This window comes from Anas platyrhynchos, chromosome W, assembly GCF_047663525.1.
Source record: "Anas platyrhynchos isolate ZD024472 breed Pekin duck chromosome W, IASCAAS_PekinDuck_T2T, whole genome shotgun sequence".
Lineage (NCBI taxonomy): Eukaryota > Metazoa > Chordata > Aves > Anseriformes > Anatidae > Anas > Anas platyrhynchos.
The window spans coordinates 15,746,152-15,766,182 of record NC_092620.1 but is presented as its reverse complement, the minus strand read 5'-3'; the positions used below and the strand labels follow the sequence as shown (position 1 = coordinate 15,766,182).

At 48.0% G+C, this 20,031-nt stretch overlaps 1 protein-coding gene across 1 annotated transcript in view; it reads right to left on the bottom strand.

Annotated features, from left to right (window-relative positions):
• The window catches only part of LOC119714305 (uncharacterized), a 36,436-nt gene extending 23,012 nt beyond the window's left edge, over nt 1–13,424 (bottom strand). Inside the window, exons 1-5 of the mRNA XM_072030465.1 lie at nt 13,391–13,424; nt 11,854–11,952; nt 11,517–11,656; nt 10,720–10,812; nt 6,856–7,087 (exon numbers count right to left, since the gene is read on the bottom strand). Of these exons, the coding sequence (XP_071886566.1) occupies nt 6,856–7,087; nt 10,720–10,812; nt 11,517–11,656; nt 11,854–11,952; nt 13,391–13,424 (598 nt within the window). The remainder of the gene's footprint in view (nt 1–6,855; nt 7,088–10,719; nt 10,813–11,516; nt 11,657–11,853; nt 11,953–13,390) is intronic.
• Between the last annotated feature and the right edge of the window lie 6,607 nt (nt 13,425–20,031).

Sequence of the window (20,031 nt, the reverse complement as noted above, 5' to 3'; positions counted from 1 at the left end):
ATGCCAGCTCATTGGCAATAATGGCCTGGAAAGAGGATGAGGAACCCACAGTGGATGAAGCGGCTAAACAACTCCGGCAGTACGAAGAAAGTCTCTCCTCTTCCTTACAGGCCTGCGTCTCAGCTGTGGAGAAACTTTCTGAAAAGGTTCACCAACTTGAAGAGAATCTATTGTCCTCCCCACCTGAACCAACCAGTGCCCACCGACCAAAAGAGAACACCTGGGAGAAAACACTTTCTGAAAAGTTTCACCAACTTGAAGAGAGATTATTCTCCTCCGCACCTGTACAAAGCAGTGTCTCAGCTGTCAGGGGTAGGCGTTCACCCACACAAGGAAGACGATATGGTGGGTACTCACCCCGTGCCACCCTGTGGTTTTACTTACGAGACCATGGAGAGGACATGAGAAAATGGGATGGAAAATCTACCGCGACCCTAGAGGCACGGGTACGTGAGTTGCAAAAGAAAACAATCAGGAAAAAAGGATTCTCCGAAAAGTTTGCTGCTCCAACTTCCAGCAGACAATCCTTCAAACACAGAAACGAAGAAGATTCTGACCAGGATTAGGGGGGCCCTGCCTCTAGCCAGGGGGAGGAAAGGGACAATCGAGTTTATTGGACTGTGTGGATTCGATGGCCTGGCACATCACGCGCACAGAAGTATAAGGCTTTAGTAGACACCGGTGCACAATGTACTATAATGCCATCGAGCTATAAAGGACCAGAGCCCATCTATATTTGTGGAGTGACAGGAGGATCTCAGCAGTTGACTGTATTGGAGGCTGAAGTGAGTCTGACTGGGAATGAGTGGGAAAAGCACCGTATTGTGACTGGCCCGGATGCTCCATGTATCCTTGGCATAGACTATCTTAGAAGAGGATATTGCAAGGACCCAAAAGGGTTCCGGTGGGCTTTTGGTATAGCTGCCTTAGAGACAGAGGGCATTAAACAATTATCTACCTTGCCTGGTCTCTCAGAGGACCCCTCTGTTGTGGGGTTGCTGAGGGTCGAAGAACAGCAAGTGCCAATCGCTACCACAACTGTGCACCGGCGGCAATATCGCACTAACCGAGACTCCCTGATTCCCATCCATAAGCTAATTCGTCAATTGGAGAGCCAAGGAGTGATCAGTAAGACCCATTCACCTTTCAATAGCCCCATATGGCCAGTGCGAAAGTCTAATGGCGAGTGGAGACTAACAGTGGACTATCGTGGCCTGAACGAAGTCACGCCACCACTGAGTGCTGCAGTGCCGGACATGCTGGAACTTCAGTATGAACTTGAATCGAGGGCAGCCAAGTGGTACGCCACAATTGATATCGCTAATGCATTTTTCTCCATCCCTCTAGCAGCAGAGTGCAGGCCACAATTTGCCTTCACTTGGAGGGGAGTCCAATATACTTGGAATAGGCTGCCCCAGGGGTGGAAACACAGCCCTACCATTTGCCATGGGCTGATCCAGTCTGCGCTAGAGCAGGGGGAAGCTCCTGAACACCTGCAGTACATCGATGACATTATTGTGTGGGGTGACACAGCAGAGGAAGTTTTCGAGAAAGGGAAGAAAATAGTCCAAATTCTTCTGAAAGCCGGTTTTGCCATAAAACAGAATAAAGTCAAAGGACCTGCACGAGAGATCCAGTTTTTAGGAATAAAATGGCAAGATGGACGTCGTCAAATCCCAATGGATGTGATCAACAAAATAACAGCTATGTCTCCACCAACTAACAAAAAAGAAACACAGACTTTCCTAGGTGTTGTGGGGTTTTGGAGAATGCACATCCCAAATTACAGTCTGATTGTAAACCCGCTCTACCAAGTAACCCGTAAGAAGAATGAGTTTGAATGGGGCCCTGAACAACGACAAGCCTTTGAACAAATCAAGCAGGAAATAGTCCATGCAGTAGCCCTTGGGCCAGTTCGAACAGGACCAGATGTAAAGAATGTGCTCTACACTGCAGCCGGGGAGAACGGCCCCACCTGGAGCCTCTGGCAGAAAGAACCTGGGGAAACTCGAGGTCGGCCCCTGGGGTTTTGGAGTCGGGGATACAGAGGATCTGAGGCCCGCTATACTCCAACTGAAAAGGAGATATTGGCAGCATATGAAGGAGTTCGATCTGCTTCGGAGGTGGTCGGTACTGAAGCTCAGCTCCTCCTAGCACCCCGATTGCCGGTACTAGGCTGGATGTTCAAGGGAAGGGTCCCCTCTACGCATCATGCAACTGATGCTACATGGAGCAAGTGGGTTGCATTGATTACTCAGCGGGCTCGAATAGGAAACCCCAGTCGCCCAGGAATATTGGAAGTGATCATGGACTGGCCAGAAGGCAAATACTTTGGGATATCATCAGAGGAGGAGGTGGGTCGTGCTGAAGAAGCCCCACTGTACAACCAGTTACCAGAGAATGAAAAGAAATATGCCCTGTTCACTGATGGGTCCTGTCGTATTGTGGGGAAGCATCGGAGATGGAAGGCTGCTGTATGGAGTCCTACGCGACGAGTTGCAGAAGCTGCTGAGGGAGAAGGTGAATCGAGTCAGTTTGCAGAAGTGAAAGCCATTCAGCTGGCTTTAGACATTGCTGAACGAGAAAAATGGCCAGTTCTCTATCTCTACACCGATTCATGGATGGTAGCAAATGCCCTGTGGGGATGGTTACAGCAATGGAAGCAAAACAACTGGCAGCGTAGGGGCAAACCCATCTGGGCTGCTGCATTGTGGCAAGATATTGCTGCTCGGGTAGAGAACCTGGCTGTGAAAGTACGCCACGTAGATGCTCATGTGCCCAAAAATCGGGCTACTGAAGAACATCAAAACAACCAGCAGGTGGATCAGGCTGCTAAGATTGAAGTAGCTCAGGTGGACTTGGATTGGCAGCATAAAGGTGAATTATTTATAGCCCGATGGGCCCATGACACCTCAGGCCATCAAGGTAGAGACGCAACATACAGATGGGCTCGTGATCGAGGGGTGGACTTGACCATGGATGCTATAGCACAGGTTATTCATGACTGTGAAACATGTGCTGCAATCAAGCAAGCCAAACGGTCAAAGCCTCTTTGGTATGGAGGACGATGGCTGAAATATAAATATGGAGAGGCCTGGCAGATTGATTACATCACACTCCCTCAAACTCGCAATGGCAAGCGCCACGTACTTACAATGGTGGAAGCAACCACCGGATGGCTGGAAACATATCCTGTGCCTCATGCCACTGCCCGGAACACCATCCTGGGCCTTGAAAAGCAAGTCCTATGGCGACATGGCACCCCAGAAAGAATAGAATCAGACAATGGGACTCACTTCCGAAACAACCTTATAGACACTTGGGCCAAAGAACATGGTATTGAATGGGTGTATCACATCCCCTATCATGCACCAGCCTCCGGAAAAGTCGAACGATACAATGGCCTGTTAAAGACTACCTTGAAAGCAATGGGCGCTGGGACGTTCAAAAACTGGGATACGCATTTAGCAAAGGCCACTTGGTTAGTCAATACTAGGGGATCTACCAACCGAGCTGGACCTGCCCAATCAAACCTGTTACGTACTGTAGATGGGGATAAAGTTCCTGTAGTGCATGTAAAAAATATGCTGGGTAAAACAGTCTGGGCTACTCCTGCCTCAGGAAAAGGCAAACCTATTCGTGGAATTGTTTTCGCTCAGGGACCTGGATACACTTGGTGGGTGATGCAAAAGAACGGAGAGGTCCGGTGTGTACCTCAAGGAGATTTAATACTGGGTGAGAATAGCCCATGAACTGAATTGTACCATGTTAAATAGTATATTATACTGTATGTTATCACTACCATGATTACTATAGGTGACTAATTAGAATGTATGGAAAAGAGTGTAACCTGAGCATGACATAAATGGTATGGAATAAGGGGTGGATAGATGTCCTGGTTTCAGTTAGCACAGAATTAATTTTCTTCCTAGTAGCTGGTGGAATGCTGTGTTTTGGCTTAGGATGAGAAGAGTGCTGATAACACCCCGATGCTTTAATTGTTGCAGAGCAGTGCTTATACTAAGCCAAGGACATCTCAGCCTTTTGCTCTGTCCTGCCAACGGGCAGGCTGGGGGTGCAGTAAGAGCTGGGAGGGGACAGACCCAGGACAGGTGACCCAAACTAGCCAAAGGGGTATTCCATACCATCTGACGTCATGCTAAACAATATATAGGGGTGGCTAGCCGGGGGGAGGGGGCCGGACTGCTCGGGGTTAGGCTGGGCATCGGTCAGCGAGTGGTGAGCAATTGCATTGTGCATCACTTGTTTGTACATACTATTATTACTTTCCTATTATCACCATTGTATTATTATTGTTATTATTTTTATTATTATTTTGTTATTATTATTTTCCTGTCTTATTAAACTGTCTTTATCTCAACTCACGGGCTTCACTTTCCATTTCTCTCCCCCGTCCCAGAGAGGGAGGGGGGAGGGTGAGCGAACGGCTGCGTGGTGTTTAGCTGCCGGCCGGGTTAAACCACGACAGTGGGTCACTTGGGCAAATCAAACCGGACAAAGTTCATTTTGCCTATTCCTCGCTTCTGCGTCTGATCCTTTCGTTGAGTTGATTATGTTTGAAATGGTTAAGGGATCATACGCAAAAAATTGTAGTACAAGATAGTTGGTATGAAGGTTGGTTTAAATCTGTTTTTGGGAACATGGGTGGATGGTTTTTTCTTCGTCAAAGAGGAACTTCGTTTTCTACTTATATTGATTATAGTTGCTGCAAAATAAAAACGGGGGAATTGTGGAGGAATCGTTAAGTGAGGCAGGACATGTGAATGTTGAGCAGTTGGGAGACAATGGGCTGGTGAAGCACCGTACTCAACTCACATGAGCCTTGGCACGTATGCAGCTGGCTGAGAGCCAATCAGGCTCAAGGACACGATGCCCTTGGGCCATCGGGAAAGTCCCTAAGGCGGGACAGGTAGCCAAAAGAAGGAGGACCAGACTGAAAAGCCCGGGAAGTGTTAACCAATCCTGAGCTTAGTTTCTGCAATATGTATGAGTTGATTATGTTCAAACTAGATAAAAGATGACTGAGCTATCCATTAAAGTTGAAGTTCACTGTTCACTCATATTGAGCGTCTGGGTCTTCCTTCCGTCGGCAACAGGCACTCCCCCAGGGATATCTCCCTGTCCCCTGGAACTCATATTTCCCATTTTTCCTAGCCCTTGTCAGTGTGCTGCTACAGAAATTTCCCTCCTGCAGGGTACCTCACACTAACGTTCCGATTCTGGAAAACGGGGGTGTACTGCCAAGCACTTCCCCCTGCAAGGGCTACCACACACCTATGAATTTACCAGATTCCCTGGTGTACTTCCAAGCACTTCCCTGTGCAAGGATTACCGTACACCAAATTTCCCGAGACTCTTCCTTTCTCTCCCTTATCTCACGCTTCGTCCATCTCCGGCCGCGCCCCTCGCGGAGCCACGGAACCACGGATCAGGACTCCACACTCGCTTCGTACAAAAGTACGTCTCAATCACACATCACGCAGAGTCTCACCTGACCCCCAAGGCAATACTTAAGATTTCTTACCTTGGTCTGTGCACAGAGTTACCGGATCAATTCTTAAAACCCGGCAATCTTACCTTTTCAGAACTTGCTCCACAACCTTCCCTGAGAGCCCCACTTCAACCGCTGGTGTTTCCAAGGGGGAAAGCTGCACCTCCCGTGCAGGGGGTGGCGGGAAGGAATACAAAGCCTGTGCTCAGCCCTGACGCATCACAACTGGGTTTCTGCTCAGCTGGGGAGGAAGCTTCTGGAAAACTAGGCAGCGCCCCCCGAGGCTGCCCAAGCGTGGTCCGCGGTGCCCTGCAGCCGCACGGAGAGCGGAGCTCAAACTGGCCCGACACGGCGGCAGGGACGCGGCCGTCCCCACACGTGCAGTTCCTGCCTGAGGAGGCCACAGCGCTTCTGCCTCTCTGACAGGCTTGGAGGGTAACGACATCAGAATACGCTTGCTTTAGTTTGAGCTTCCAGGCGGGCGCTACTGCCATCGGGATGGCCCACGGGGACGGGGCTGGGGGCAGGCAACCACAGGCAGCTTTAACATCTCAGTCCTCCCCGTCGGCCATCTCCCAGCTACCACGTGGGCCAATCAACGTGACCAGACACCAATTCACCCAAGGCAACAAAAACATTTACAAAGCTACATCTCTCTTCATAACTGTTTGTTGTTTACGGCTGAAACCAGTCCTGGGATAGGATATGCTACCTGGACCGAGCAAAGCCTTTGATATGGTCCCTCACCACATTCTTCTCTCTAAATTGCAGAGGTAGGGATTTGAAGGATGGACTGTTGGGTGGATAAAGAATTGGTTGGCTGGTCGCGGCCAAAGGGTTGTGGCCAACGGCTCTATGTCTGGACGGAGGCCGGTCACAAGTGGCGTCCCTCAGGGGTCGGGCTCGGGACCGGTGCTCTTCAACATCCTTAGCAATGGCACAGACGACGGAATCGCGCAAGTTTGCGGATGACACCAAGCTGAGCGGTGCAGTCGATACAATAGAGGGAAGGGATGCCATAAGTGCAAGGCGTTGACCTTGGGCTGGGGCAATCCTAGGTATCTCTATAGGCTGGGAGAAGAAGAACTTCAGAGCAGCCCCGCGGAGAAGGGCTTGGGGGTCCTGACGGACGAGAAGCTGGACGTGAGCCAGCAGCGCACGCTTGCAGCCCGGAAGGCCAACTAAGTCCTGGGCTGCATTAAAAAAAGGGGTGGCCAGCAGGGAGAGGGAGGTGATTCTCCCCCTCTACCCTGCTCTTGGGAGACCCCACCCGGAATACTGCGTGCAGGCCTGGGGCCCCCAGCACAAGAAGGATGTGGAGCTCTTGGAAAGGTCAGTCTCACCTCTGTCCCTGGAAAGCTGTTGGAACAGCTTGTTCCGGATGCCATCTCCAAGCCACTGGAAGAGAAGAAAGTTATGAGGAGTAGTCAGCATGGATTCACCAAGGGGAAATCGTGCTCGACCAACCTCGTAGCCTTCTATGATGGCATCACCAGCTGGGTTGATGGAGGGAGAGCAGTGGACGTCATCTACCTTGACTTTAGCAAGGCTTTTGACACTGTCTCCCACGACACCCTGCTAGCAAAGCTGAGAAGGCGTGGGATAGACAAGTGGACGGTAAGGTGGGTTGAGAACTGGCTGACTGGCCGAGCTCAGAGGGTGGCGATCGGCGGCGCAGAGTCCGGCTGGAGATCTGTGACTAGCGGTGTTCCCCAGGGGTCGGTGCCGGGTCCGGTCTTGTTCAACATCTTCATCGACGACCTTGATGAGGGAATAGTGTCCACCCTCCGCAAGTACACCCATGATACAAAGCTGGGAGGAGTGGCCGACACGCCAGAAGGCTGTGCTGCCATTTAGCGAGACCTGGGCGGGCTGGAGAGCTGGGCGGGAAGAAACCAAATGAAGTTTAACAAGAGCAAGTGTAGAGTCCTGCACCTGGGAAGGAACAACCGCATGTATCAGTACAGGCTGGGGGATGACCTGCTGGAGAGGAGCTCTGCGGAGAAGGACCTGCGGGTCCTGGTGGACGACAGGTTGACCACGAGCCAGCAGTGCGCCCTGGTGGCCAAGAAGGCCAATGGGATCCTGGCATGCATTAAAAGGAGCGTGGCCAGCAGGTCAAGGGAGGTGATCCTCCCCCTCTACTCTGCCCTGGGCAGGCCTCACCTGGAGTACTGTGTCCAGTTCTGGGCTCCCCGGTACAAAAAAAGACAAGGATCTCCTGGAAAGAGTCCAGCGGAGGGCAACAAAGATGATACGGGGCCTGGAGCATCTTCCCTATGAGCAAAGACTGAGAGACCTGGGTCTGTTCAGCCTGGAGAAGAGAAGACTGAGAGGAGATCTTATCAATGTTTACAAATACCTTCAGCGTGGGAGACAGTGGGATTTCGCCACCCTCTTTGCAGTGGTTAGTGGGGATAGGACAAGGGGCAACGGCCTGTACTGGGTCTGGCTGGGATGTTAACTTTCCCTGCAGCAGCCCATACAGTGCTGTGCTCTGCACTTGTAGCTAGAACAGCAGTGGTATCACACCAGTGTTGCGTCTACTGCCGAGCAGCGCTGGCACAGCATCAGGACTCTCTCTAACCCTCCTAGGGGGTGGGCAAAAAAGCGAGAAGACAAACATCACCAGGGCAGCTGACTTCAACCAACCAAAGGGATATTCCATACCGTACGATGTCACACTCAGCAATAAAAGGTGGAAACAGGAAGAAGAGGGGAAGGCTGGGCTCTCCTTGTGAAAACGTCGGTCTTCCTCCCGAACACCGGCTACGCGCGTTGAGGCCCTGCTTCAAGGACGTGGTCAAGCATCGCTCATTTGTGGGAAGTAGAGAGTAATTTCTTTCCTCTGCACTTCCACGTAGCCTTTATTCGTTTTGGTTTTTTCCTTTTTTCCCTTTCCCTTTTTTTCCCCTTTAGTTAAATTGTTTAGTTAATAATAATAATCGTTATTATTATCAAGGAAAGATTATTATTTTTTCCCTTTAATTCAATTATCCTCATCTCAACCCGTGAGTTGTTCTTTCCTTTACTTCTTCCCCTCCTCATCTAAGGAGGGGGAGCGAGAGAGCGGCTGTGGTGTTTAGCTGCCTAGCACGGTAAAGCCACCACAGGAAGTTCCGCACCAACGTGCGAAAGAACAGCTTCACGGTGCGGGTGACGGAGCACTGGAACAGGCTGCCCAGGGAGGTTGTGGAGTCTCCTTCTCTGGAGATGTTCAAGGCCCGTCTGGATGCCTACCTGGGCAGCCTGCTCTAGGGAACCTGCTTTGGCAGGGGGGTTGGACCCGATGATCTCTTGAGGTCCCTTCCAACCCCTACGATTCTGTGATTCTGTATAAACAGGAGTAAAAATACACGCGTTGATAGCGATAGGACAAGGGGGAGTGGTTTTAAACTAAGACAGGGGAGATTTAGGTTAGATATTAGGAGAAAGTTTTTCACTCAGAGAGTGGTGAGGCACCGGAACGGGTTGCCCAGGGAGGTCGTGGATGCCCCATCCCTGGAGGCGTTCAAGGCCAGGCTGGATGCAGCTCTGGGCAGCCTGTTCTAGTGGTTGGCAACCCTGCCCAATCTATGCTTCTATGATATGCTCTTTGAAAGCATACAGGCTAAAAGAAGGGTCAGATTGGTGCCTCGGGGGCAAGTTTCTTCGCCTTCTGCGGTTGCCTAACAGTGCCTCTTAAGCAGAGAGATTACCAGTGGTCTTCCTCCTCTCCTGTCTCGGGAATTAAACATCTTTTGTAAAAGAATACAAGCGCTGATAGCATTAGCTAGACCGACCGGGGAACAGTTGAACATGTAAATACTTACTCAAGGTCCACTTGAGCACGTTTCTTTGAGCAGTTCCATCGGCTCTTCTAGGTCAACAAAACAGACCAATGAAAGAGACCAAGGGAAAATACGGAAATAGAACAGTTGGTCAAGTGCCAACTTAAGAAGCTTTCTCTGAAAGGGCAACAGCATCTCCACCTTCACCCACCCCCTCCCCCCCCAAACTAGTTGACTTGCACGACTATTTTCACGTGACCCCACAAACGGCAAATCCTATATTATTTCAAGTAGACCAAGGGCTGTTTCTTGGTTTGGTTTTTATCATTCAGCTTCCTCAAAAGACTTTAGTCATTCACAGCTGCAATCGTTAACCCCGCAAACAGATCCAGTAACAAAGATCATTTCTCCTGCTAACGAATCAAGTTTCTTTATGAGGAACGGAGTCACAAAAATCATCTCATTTAGCAAGTTTCAAACACTAAGAGTATTTAATAGCATTTTAACGTTCCCACGCTCCAGTAAGCCTTGAATGTAATCGCGATTAAACAAGGAGCAGAGTGAAGCCAGAGGTCTAACAAAGCACGAGAGGTGATCGCATTTAAAAGCCTTATGGTGCCTTTACCTAATCCTTCTTCTAGTTACTGAACAACGGACTTCGTTTAGGGAAAAAAAAAAAGACACTAAAAATAAATACAAAAAAAATAAAGAGAACGGCAGCCGAGTCTCGAACTTATCAGAAGCTGACTCAAGAATCCCAGAGCCTTCTACATCCTGTGGGAGGAATTCCTTCTCAAAGTTGCGAAAGCCACGACGAGGACTGAAAAGAAAGCGGTAGCAAAACTCCTAGGGTAGTCAAGAACAGGCTGACAAGCACCTGTCAGAAATCACACCCGGTAGAGCTTGTTCTGCCTCCTCCTCGGGACAGGGGCAGACAACAGACAATGCCTGGAAGCTTTCTTCCAACCTTATTCTTCTCTGGTTCTACATCTGCCAGTCCTCAACACGGCTATTTCGCAATAAAAGCGTGCCCTTTTATTTGGGAGCAGGGGGAAGATAGCAAGGCCTCAAACACACAGCACATCCTAGATCGTCTTAGGAAGACGGAGACCCACAGGACCGCCGAGCGCTTCTAGCTTCGCGTTCCAAATGAATGGGCAAACCACCACCTACACGACACTGTCAACGGACCAAAACATTCTACACACGTGCGCTCCAGGGAGACGCCGTTTTAACTTGCGGAACTATTTCCATCGGTAAGACACGCAAGACAGAGGTGATATCCCCATGCTCCATCTTTATTGTGCAAACGCTGCTCAAAGCTCTTTCTTACCCTCCATAGACAGCCGTCCAAAAAAAATAATAAATCAAACATCAACAGGGGCTAGACTGATGGGCAACATATGAAACCTATTCGGCGGCGATAGTCTGAAGGGCCCGAGGGTGGGCATTCACAGCCATCCGGAATCCATTGGTCAGGTCCAGGTTAGCAGCACACTTCTTGCCAACAACCACGAAACGCCCAAGAAGCTGGAAAAAGGAAATAACGTCACCTAACGTGCTGCGCCACGACGCACAGAATGAACGCGAGCAGAGAACCACCCACAGAACACGGTTAGCTAATCCTTCACAATTCAACCGCTGCTCTTTGAATTACCCTCTAGACAGTAACAGACTACAAAACAGTCACAGAAGCTGAATTTGTCTCGGGGCTTAAAGCCCCCGTCATAGCTTCGGGCAACGTAAGCCGCTCTGGCGGAAAATAAAAGCTTCACGGTGCCTTTTCTCTTGCGTGAGCTCACAGAGCCTTGGAACTTGACTTGCATAGCTAACAGCGAAACAAACACCCAAGCGCCGCTCAACCAGCTTTCCCTTTCCTCGCCTCTGACCTGACCAAACCCCAAGCCCTCTTCTGCATAGTCAAGGCACCACCCCCGCTGTCCGGAAAGCGTGAAAACGGGCATCAGACCGCACGTCGGAACAACGCTGCTTTTTGCACTGCAAGCGCGTAGCTGGAGACGAGCATCGCTTTATATCACTGCTCTCAGTCAAAAAGCTCAGCTCCATTACAAGCTAGAGGCGAAAGACTACAGCATCGGACAACCCCAAATAGCCTACTGTGCGCCCCTCTGCAACATCCAGAGGAAAAGAGGGGACGGGAAAGAGTCTAGGAAGTTACAAACCAGTTACAGGTACAGCCAGCCTAGCGAACAGAAAGCTCCCACAGTACTCACGGGTCCGCCAGAATCTTCTGCTTCACATAACCGGACAACTACCTTCTCAGGAAGGACTAGGAAAAAACACTGGAGCCTGAGGCGAACTATCACGGAACGCAAGGCACTGGAGGAAGAGTAAACAGTTAAAACGTAGTCGGCTTCAGAGAAAGGCAACAGCTTAAGCAAATCACTATGCCCCACTGAACTCGCCCTACCAAAGCAGATTATCAGGCGCCCCAAACGCGCATGACAAAACAGCCATTCTTCTTAAGCGAGCTTTGAATAGGCAAAGTTCTCTACCTTCTACGCACAAGACACACAAGCGGCAAACAATGGCTAACCGTCCTTCGGTTACGTCCAAATACTGCCTCGGCCAGAGGCAGGAAGGCATCTTCAAAGAACCTGGAGTAATCCGGCTGAGGCCGTATTAACTCTCCGTCCTCGAGAACGCCACCTACTCAGGGGAAGGAACGTTCCAAATTAGCCCGTTACGGCTGGCCCGACGTCAGACACCTCCAGACCGAGGCCAAGGCATCACCTTCGAAACACGAATACCACCGACCTGTAGGAAACCATCAACTCGCAACTAATTGCGAGGGAACTCCCCAAATCACCAGCAGACAGAAACTGCATACGGCACCAGAAGCAGGATCCAGCGCGCAAGGTGACGGGGGCAGCGAGACAGCCGAGTACTTCAGGTTAGTGACTTCCGCTATTTTTATTTGTTTTAGATGCGACAGAAACACCGCCGATAAGACTCGATTCCACAGATGCTTTGTACTTCTTACTCACCATCGCCTTTCACTGCACGACAATCGAGAATTATAAGCCTTCCTCACGCTCCTCCCTATAACATCGCTCAACCGTGAAACAGGCCTTTCGGACTGGAGTTCCTGTCCTGGACAGGCCTTCCTAACTGGAGTTCATCAGTCCGTTCTCAGAGGGTCCAATTCTTAAGCATCATAATTGACTTCCTTTTTTAATGAAGTCATTACAAATGTACTATTTATCATCCAGCACATCAATAATGTAAAGCAAGGTATCATACAAGGTATGAATAATAACATCATTACAGCACATAAAAATAAAAATAACATCCTTCTAACCCATGGTCCACCAGGCAGCCATGAAAATAAATCCCAATCCATACCCTTCCAAGTTTGTGCTGGGACGTGGGCCAATTTTCTAATTTCTTTTGTTATCTGTTTAACCACTTTCCCATTACCGTCAATTTGTAAGCAACAATTAGAATCATTTAGTTCCCCCCCCCCCCCCTTCTGCTAGTAAATAGTCTAAAACCATTCTATGTTGAAAAATAGCATTCCTCATCTGGGCGGACTGGTCAGCTAAAAGATCCAAAGCTGTCGCTGTTTGATTGCTTATTATTTCGAGGACAGCTTGCAACCTAATTATTCGATTCAAATTATGAAGAGGTTCTCGGGCTCCAGATATTACCTCATTCGGGTTCCGGGTAGCCGGTCCATAATACTGTATGATTCTTTCAGGGGGCCATTCATTGTCTCTCCGTTTTTGAGCACTACCTCCGGCTAAGGAAGCATCAATAGATCGTTTTTCTCTATTCAGATCATCATATAATTTTATTCCTAAGTGATTTCCTTGTATTTGTGACAATAAAAAGAACAAGGGTCTTATGTACCCCACATAGCATATTCTTCCTGACCAGTCCTTTGGTAGCCTTTTATAGGCCTGTTTGCCACACACCCAATAATGAGCCCACGTCCCATTTGGAAAAGGACCGTCCCGTTCTCTTTTATTCCTTGGGGCGTGAAAATACAAAGTGTTTTCATTACCAAGTGGTCCTGTTACAATGTTTGCCCCATTAGTACTCATATATATACACCTCCAAGCTCCCGCACTAGATTCCCACTCACAATTACGACTAAGTTCTCCTTCACGACTTGTCATATTACGAGCTGACCAGAAACGTTTAAAGAACACTTGTGTCCCATTCTCATTTTGCCACCTCCAGCGGTAGACTCTTTACCACATGCTGCTCCCTAGTGGTGTTATCATGCTGACAACTCAGGATTTGAACGTCAAATTGTCCCTTTGATTGTGCTCTTGCCATGGCTTCACATCCAGGTCCAAAAAACGTCTTATATGAGCATTTCAGCCAAGTCCCGTTTTTCAGCTGGACATGCGTAGCATTCCATTTCCCTTTACTTGCTGTACAGTTTCTAGGTCCACATTCAGGATCAGTACATTCATATCCAGGAGATAGAGCCCATTTACAAATGCTTTTTCCCACCTTTACTGTTCCTGTTCTGTTTAAACAGTATATACCTTTCTCTGACGAGTGCAACTGCCACGGGCCTTCTTCCCCTTTCCAGAATTGTGTACCATTATGAACTTCACTCAAATTACTAACCCACCCCTTAGGTTCAACCGGGCCAGCTACCCAGGGCCAACTTTCAGCTCCCCCTGGTCCCCCACAAACCCAGCAATTGCTAAGGTTAAAAGCCTTGGCCACTTCCTCCCCCAGAATGAAAAAGTTATTCCCATGGCTTAATTGCCCTTGTAAAAATAGTACCAGGAAGTATAACATCCTTCTGCGTCGTCCAGGGGGTATCGTGGGGGTGTGAGAAATGCCTTCAATCAAGGGGTTGGGCCCACTTCCAGGATCTATTTGAGCTTGGGTTACTGTTCAGCCTTTGAGGGTGATCCAGCTCCTGGAAAACTAATTACAATAGGTTAAAAAAAAAGCTTATTTATTATATACATATATCTTTGCTTGCTTGTTTGTTTCTTTTTCCTGGGACAACCTGGCTTTAGTGCGGGAGAAGTCCGGTCGAGGCCCTCTCACTCGGCAGTATTTGCTTATCGGTTAGAAGACCTCCGCACTCGCTTCGGAACTACGTTCCGTCTCAGTCACACTCTTACACACACACAGGCAACCGAATCCCACCCAACCGAACGGTACACGCCTTAAATGCTTACGACTCCGTCGTCTTCGTTCGGATCTTCGCGCGCAGAATTACGGGCAAAAACAATGCTGCAGCCGGCAAGGGAGCTCATAACAAAATCAAAATCTTTGCTTACCTTTATTCAGGTTCAAGATGGCATTGGTTCCGGACAGGAGCCACCAAATGGTGGGGGCGCCTCTCCTAGATTAAAATCCAGGAACCAAAACCATCCCGGACGAGCCCCTAAGTTGTTATAAATAGCTCAGTCCCAAAATAGGATTATAATCAAAGTTTACAATTTATTAAAAGAATAGAGGTAAGCAAACAGCGCTGGCAAACAGCGCTGGGTGCGCCGGGAGTCTCCGCTCCACCTGGTCGCACACCCGTTACATCAAGATGCTGATTTTTTATGCTCCTAGACTAATACATATTCATTACTATTTCTAAAAAAAAACAAACAACGGAGTTATTATAATTAGTTCCGGAATTTGAACCCTCCTACTGGAGCATGCGTATCAGTCTCTGGTGCTCCCTCTGGGGGTCTTTCATGATGAAGGCTCATAGTCTTCCTCTCAGGCTTTTTTTTTTTTCTTGTCCTTCTTCTTTGTACTCCTTGGCTGTATGTCAAAAGCTTGCACAGCGTTCCCTGCAAGCTTTGTCTTTTAGCCGTCCTTCAGCTTTTCCCTTCTCCCTAATCTCCTGGCCAGATATCAGGGGCTTGCATAGTGTCCCATTCAGAAGTCATAACAGTTAGCAGTTGTTCTGAAACCCCCAGATATCAGAGACTTCAAGGAAAGAACATACGAATACATTTTCCTTCAAGCTCTCCATTGACACGAATTGTTAAAACATTCCTCGCAGATCATAATAGGCAAGACGCCTTCAATCAAGGGGTTGGGCCCGCTTTCAGGGTCGATTGGGGCTTGTGTTACCATTCAGTTCAGCCTGTCGGGGTGATCCAGCTCCTGGAAAACAAATCACAATTTTATATGGGTTTATAAAAAAGGTTCTTATGTTATTTTCTCGGGACAACCTGACCTTAGCGTGGGAGAAGTCGGGTCGAGGCCCTCTCACTCGGCGGTCAGTACCCATAGGGGTTGCCTCCCTCGGTAGACCATACACACCGCAGTGGAGAGTCCTGCCCCGGTCTTGCCTTCTCCCTTTCCTCCCTTTAGGCTTGTCCCCTTTATTTGGCGTCCTTAATTCATGCAGAGCGTCACTGCCAGAACATTAGTTCTTCTCTAGCTTTAGTTTCAGTTCCCCAGGAGCGGACTCAACCCTCCAAGTTTCGGTACTTACTGGTCCTTTTATTCTGGATGTGCAGGTAAAACAAGGTACGGTCCCTCCCACCGGGGGTTCAATGATTCTTCCCTCCAGGTTTTTATTAAGACCTTGTCCCCTGGTTGTATCTTATGAATAGCAAATCCTAAAGGTGGTGTTTGAGCCATCACTCCAATTTCTCTTAGCTCTTGTAATCTCCTTCCAAGAGTAATTATATATTTCTGCATGCTACGACCCTCAACTACATTGTTCCCTAGAGGCATCCCTTGAGAATAAGGCATACCATATAACATTTCATATGGCGATAATCCAGTCTCACTGTGTGGTTTAGTTCTTATGTTTCGAAGTGCCAATGGTAAGCATTTCATCCAGGGCATTTGTGTCTCGATCATTGATTTAGCCAATTGTTGTTTTATTGTTTGATTCAATCTTTCTACTTTCCCTGAGCTTTGTGGGTGCCACAGAGTATGGTATTCCCACTGAATACCCAATGATTGACAGAATACTTTTATTATTTTAGAAGTAAAGTGTGTGCCCTGAACAGAATCAATGTACTGGATTATCCCGTATTTAGGTATCAGGTGTTCTAATAGAATTTTTGCCACCATTTGTGCCGTAGCTCCTGCTACGGGATAAGCTTCTACCCATTGCGTTAAGTGATCTACTATTACCAATAGATATCTTATCCTCCCTACCTGGGGCAATTCAGTGAAACCAACTTGTACCCTCTCGAAAGGCCTATAAGCTGTTTTTCTCCCTCCCGCGGCTGCTTGTCAAAACACTTTCTTATTTATCTTCTGACAAGTTAAGCAACGTGGTGTAATTTGCTTTGCTATTTCAAAAACAAACAATGCAACCAAATTGTTTTAGTAAATGATCACTTAACACCTTTGTACCCCAATGTGTTTGTGCATGCAAACGTCCCAGTATTTGCTTCGCATAAGCTTTTGGCCGTATCTCTCGCCTGTCTGGCAGCGTCCATTTTCCTTGTTCTAACTTAGCCCCCATTTTCTCCTGTTTCGTTTGTTTGTTTTGTTTTGTTTTCCATTGCATTTCAAAGTTGGTCCAAAAATTCCATAGGGGTTTCTTTTGGACCTTGTTGGAACTGATTCTCCATTCCCAATTTAACCAGATTTTGGTATTTACCGTTCATTATTTCCGGGGTGACTATAGTCTCAGTGGGGGGTCGGTCAGGGGAATGCAATTGTCAGCAGTTCCCTGAGCGGTCCCATCGGCAATCTGAGCTCACTCATAAACTCAGGTTGTTTTAAGAGTTAGCTGCTCTTCTGTTTCCATGACAACTCTCTCGGACCCATCATGGTCCCTCTGCCCCAAAGGGCTCACACCGGTGATTTTGAGATCACAGCCTCCTGTTGAGGCAGAACTATTAACATTCCTACATCCTCTTTCCCTGCTCATTCACCTTCAAACAGCTCTGTTAAATACTACATGCCGCACCTTTAACACCGTCGACAACTCTTTTAACACTTCCTTTTATCTTTCTCCAGCCTGTACTTTTCTCATGCCAACACCAAAGGCTCAGTCAAGGGCCAATTAATTCCACTCCTTTTCTCTCTAAGATGCTGAAACAACCTATCAGTATACTACATTTCATCCTATTTTCCTTCTCTCCTCAAAAACATTAGTTGCAAGATAGCCTTATAGTCGATTGATCCATAAAGTGGCCATTTAGCTTATGTAGTGGCCACCATTGATTGCAATACTTAGTGAAAGTCCTCTTCCTTTCCCTGCCCCCAGTTCTAACAATATCCTTCGAATGTGCCAATATGCACCCAAGGAGGCTTTCTTTAAAACGTCTTTGTTTTGGATGTTACCCGTTTCCTTGATTTCCCATTCCCTTTTATTTATTTGTTTATTACTATTCCTTACTAGTTACCGTCCTTTGCTTCAATTTCCACGCAAACCTTTTTACTGCGGGTTTTTTACCATCTTTTCCTAATCTTCTTCCCTAATGCCCCAATTCTCTGGGATTGAACGCTTCTTCCCACGTACAAACTTTACTATTTCAGATTATTAATGAGCCCCGTTCCAATCATAAAGCCACGGAACTTCAGGAAAACAGCTGAAGCACTCAGCCTTCCGTCTTCTAGACGAACATGACCACCGTTTCCACAAAATTGACATTTCAACAGGACCGAATTTCAAGCCGATTTTTCTCATGCGCTTTCTTAGTGAGCCCATACAAAACAAGGAATCACTCCTGTGTATCCGTCAATATGGGGGGTTTAAAAAGGTATTGAGGCCTAAATAAATTCGCTCTCCCCCTTCTTACCGAATTCCCAGGGCTCAAACCCGAACCACCAAAGAAATGACTCTCTCCGTTCTACCGCTTCGATAATCAGTCAGCCCCCTCCCCCTCTCCAGTACTTGGGAAACTGACCAAACACCACAGCAAATACGCCAGGGCTTCTAAACTGTTAGTTACTTAGATAATGCTCCCGCCTTTTTTCTTGTCACACTCAAAGCATTTAAGAGCAAAAATAGGATCACAAGATACACTGCCAGGCCCATATATTGGGCACCACCAATCAACACTTGGATAAAACAGCACTTCTTTTCGGTCTGTCACGCACTTCGCTCGTCTCCGGCCGCTCCCCTCACGGAGAACACGGAACCGCGGATCGGAACTCCGCACTCGCTTCGCAGCGACGCTGCGTCTCACTCCCACAGCACAATCATGCAATCACACAGAGAGGCCTCTAGCACATCTCATTCATACCACAAGAATATAATTTAGAATGATAACCAACCAAACGAGTATTGTCTCTGACCGTGTTCTTCGTGGAGTGACTCATTCCACTTGGTTTCAAACCCTTACACTTACACAAATGCTTTCAACACAAAATACCTGGACGTTTAAGAATAAGACATACAATTATTAACACTCCAGTTAGTATCCCTCCAGCAGCTGAAAACATACCGCTTGTCCGCAGCTTCAGGAGGCCTTTGTCTGCTCCTGCGGTGAGCGGCCGAGAGTGGAGTCCCCTCCGAGCAAAACACTCAGGGTGCACCTAGGGGCGTCCGCTAATCATTATTCCTTAATGGACTTTCTGGTGGTATGTCTGGTAATTTGCTCCCTTTCTTCTGGTCCTTGGTCTTCAATTCTGTCTGAACCATCTAGGAATTTTACTATGGCAATTCCCACAGCCCTTGGTTACCTTAGTAAGAGTGTCTTGCAGGGGGTTTAGGACCTATCACCCACCCACGAATGCTATAGGAATCGCTTCGGTCCTTCACCGGCCAAGTCCCTCGCGGGAGACTGGAGCCGCGGTTAGAAGACCTCCGCACTCGCTTCGGAACTAAGTTCCGTCTCAGTCACACTCTCACACACACAGGCAACCGAATGGTACACGCCTTAAATGCTTACGACTCCGTCGTCTTCGTTCGGATCTCCGCGCGCAGAATTACGGGCAAAATACAGTGCTGCAGCCGGCAAGGGAGCTCATAACAAAATCAAATTCTTTGCTTACCTTTATTCAGGTTCAAGATGGCATTAGTCCCGACCTGACTCGAACAGGAGCCACCAAATGGTGGGGCGCCTCTCCTAGATCAAATCAGAATTCAGGAACCAAAGCCATCCCGGACGAGCCCCCAACCGTTATAAATGACAATTCCCCCCTTTTCTTCTTTATAAACCGTTGATTTTTGAAAAACCTTTCTCTAAGGTGTAATTTGGTAGATTTCTTCTTCTCCTTCGCTTTCCATCTCCTCATTGTCACCTTATCTGAGTAAGGTGGTGGCTCCATGGTCATTCGTTTCAATAGTGCGGTTTCAGTTAACCACTGTACTAGTCCTCTTACACGGGGGATAACGCAGCAACCAATGGCTGTCAAAACTCCTACAACTACGATCAAGGATGTAAATATGCCTACTTTTTCTGCCAATTCACTGGCAAGGGTGGTAAGCCCTTGCAATGCTCTAGTTACTGAGCCATCTGGGGCAGTATTGCTGGGTATAAGAGTGCAACCATGGTTGCTCAGTATCTCACACACACACCCCACCTCCTTCCTCCGCGAGCATCATATCTAATGATGTTCTGTTTTCCCAAGCCATTTTGCTGGTGGCATCTAGTTGTTCAGCGATTCCTCTCATCGCATCCCTTGTATAATTTATGACTCTCTGCTGATTAGAATAAATATAATTAATCCAATCCACATTCTTATTGATCGTTACCCACCAGAACAGTGACTCAAACCCTGCAGCAATTTGATTCCTGGCTTTCTGTTCATCGGAAACTCCTCTAGGCACCCCAAAAGAATCTATGTATACTCTGTCATCGAATGATACTCCTAAGCCTCTTTAACTTC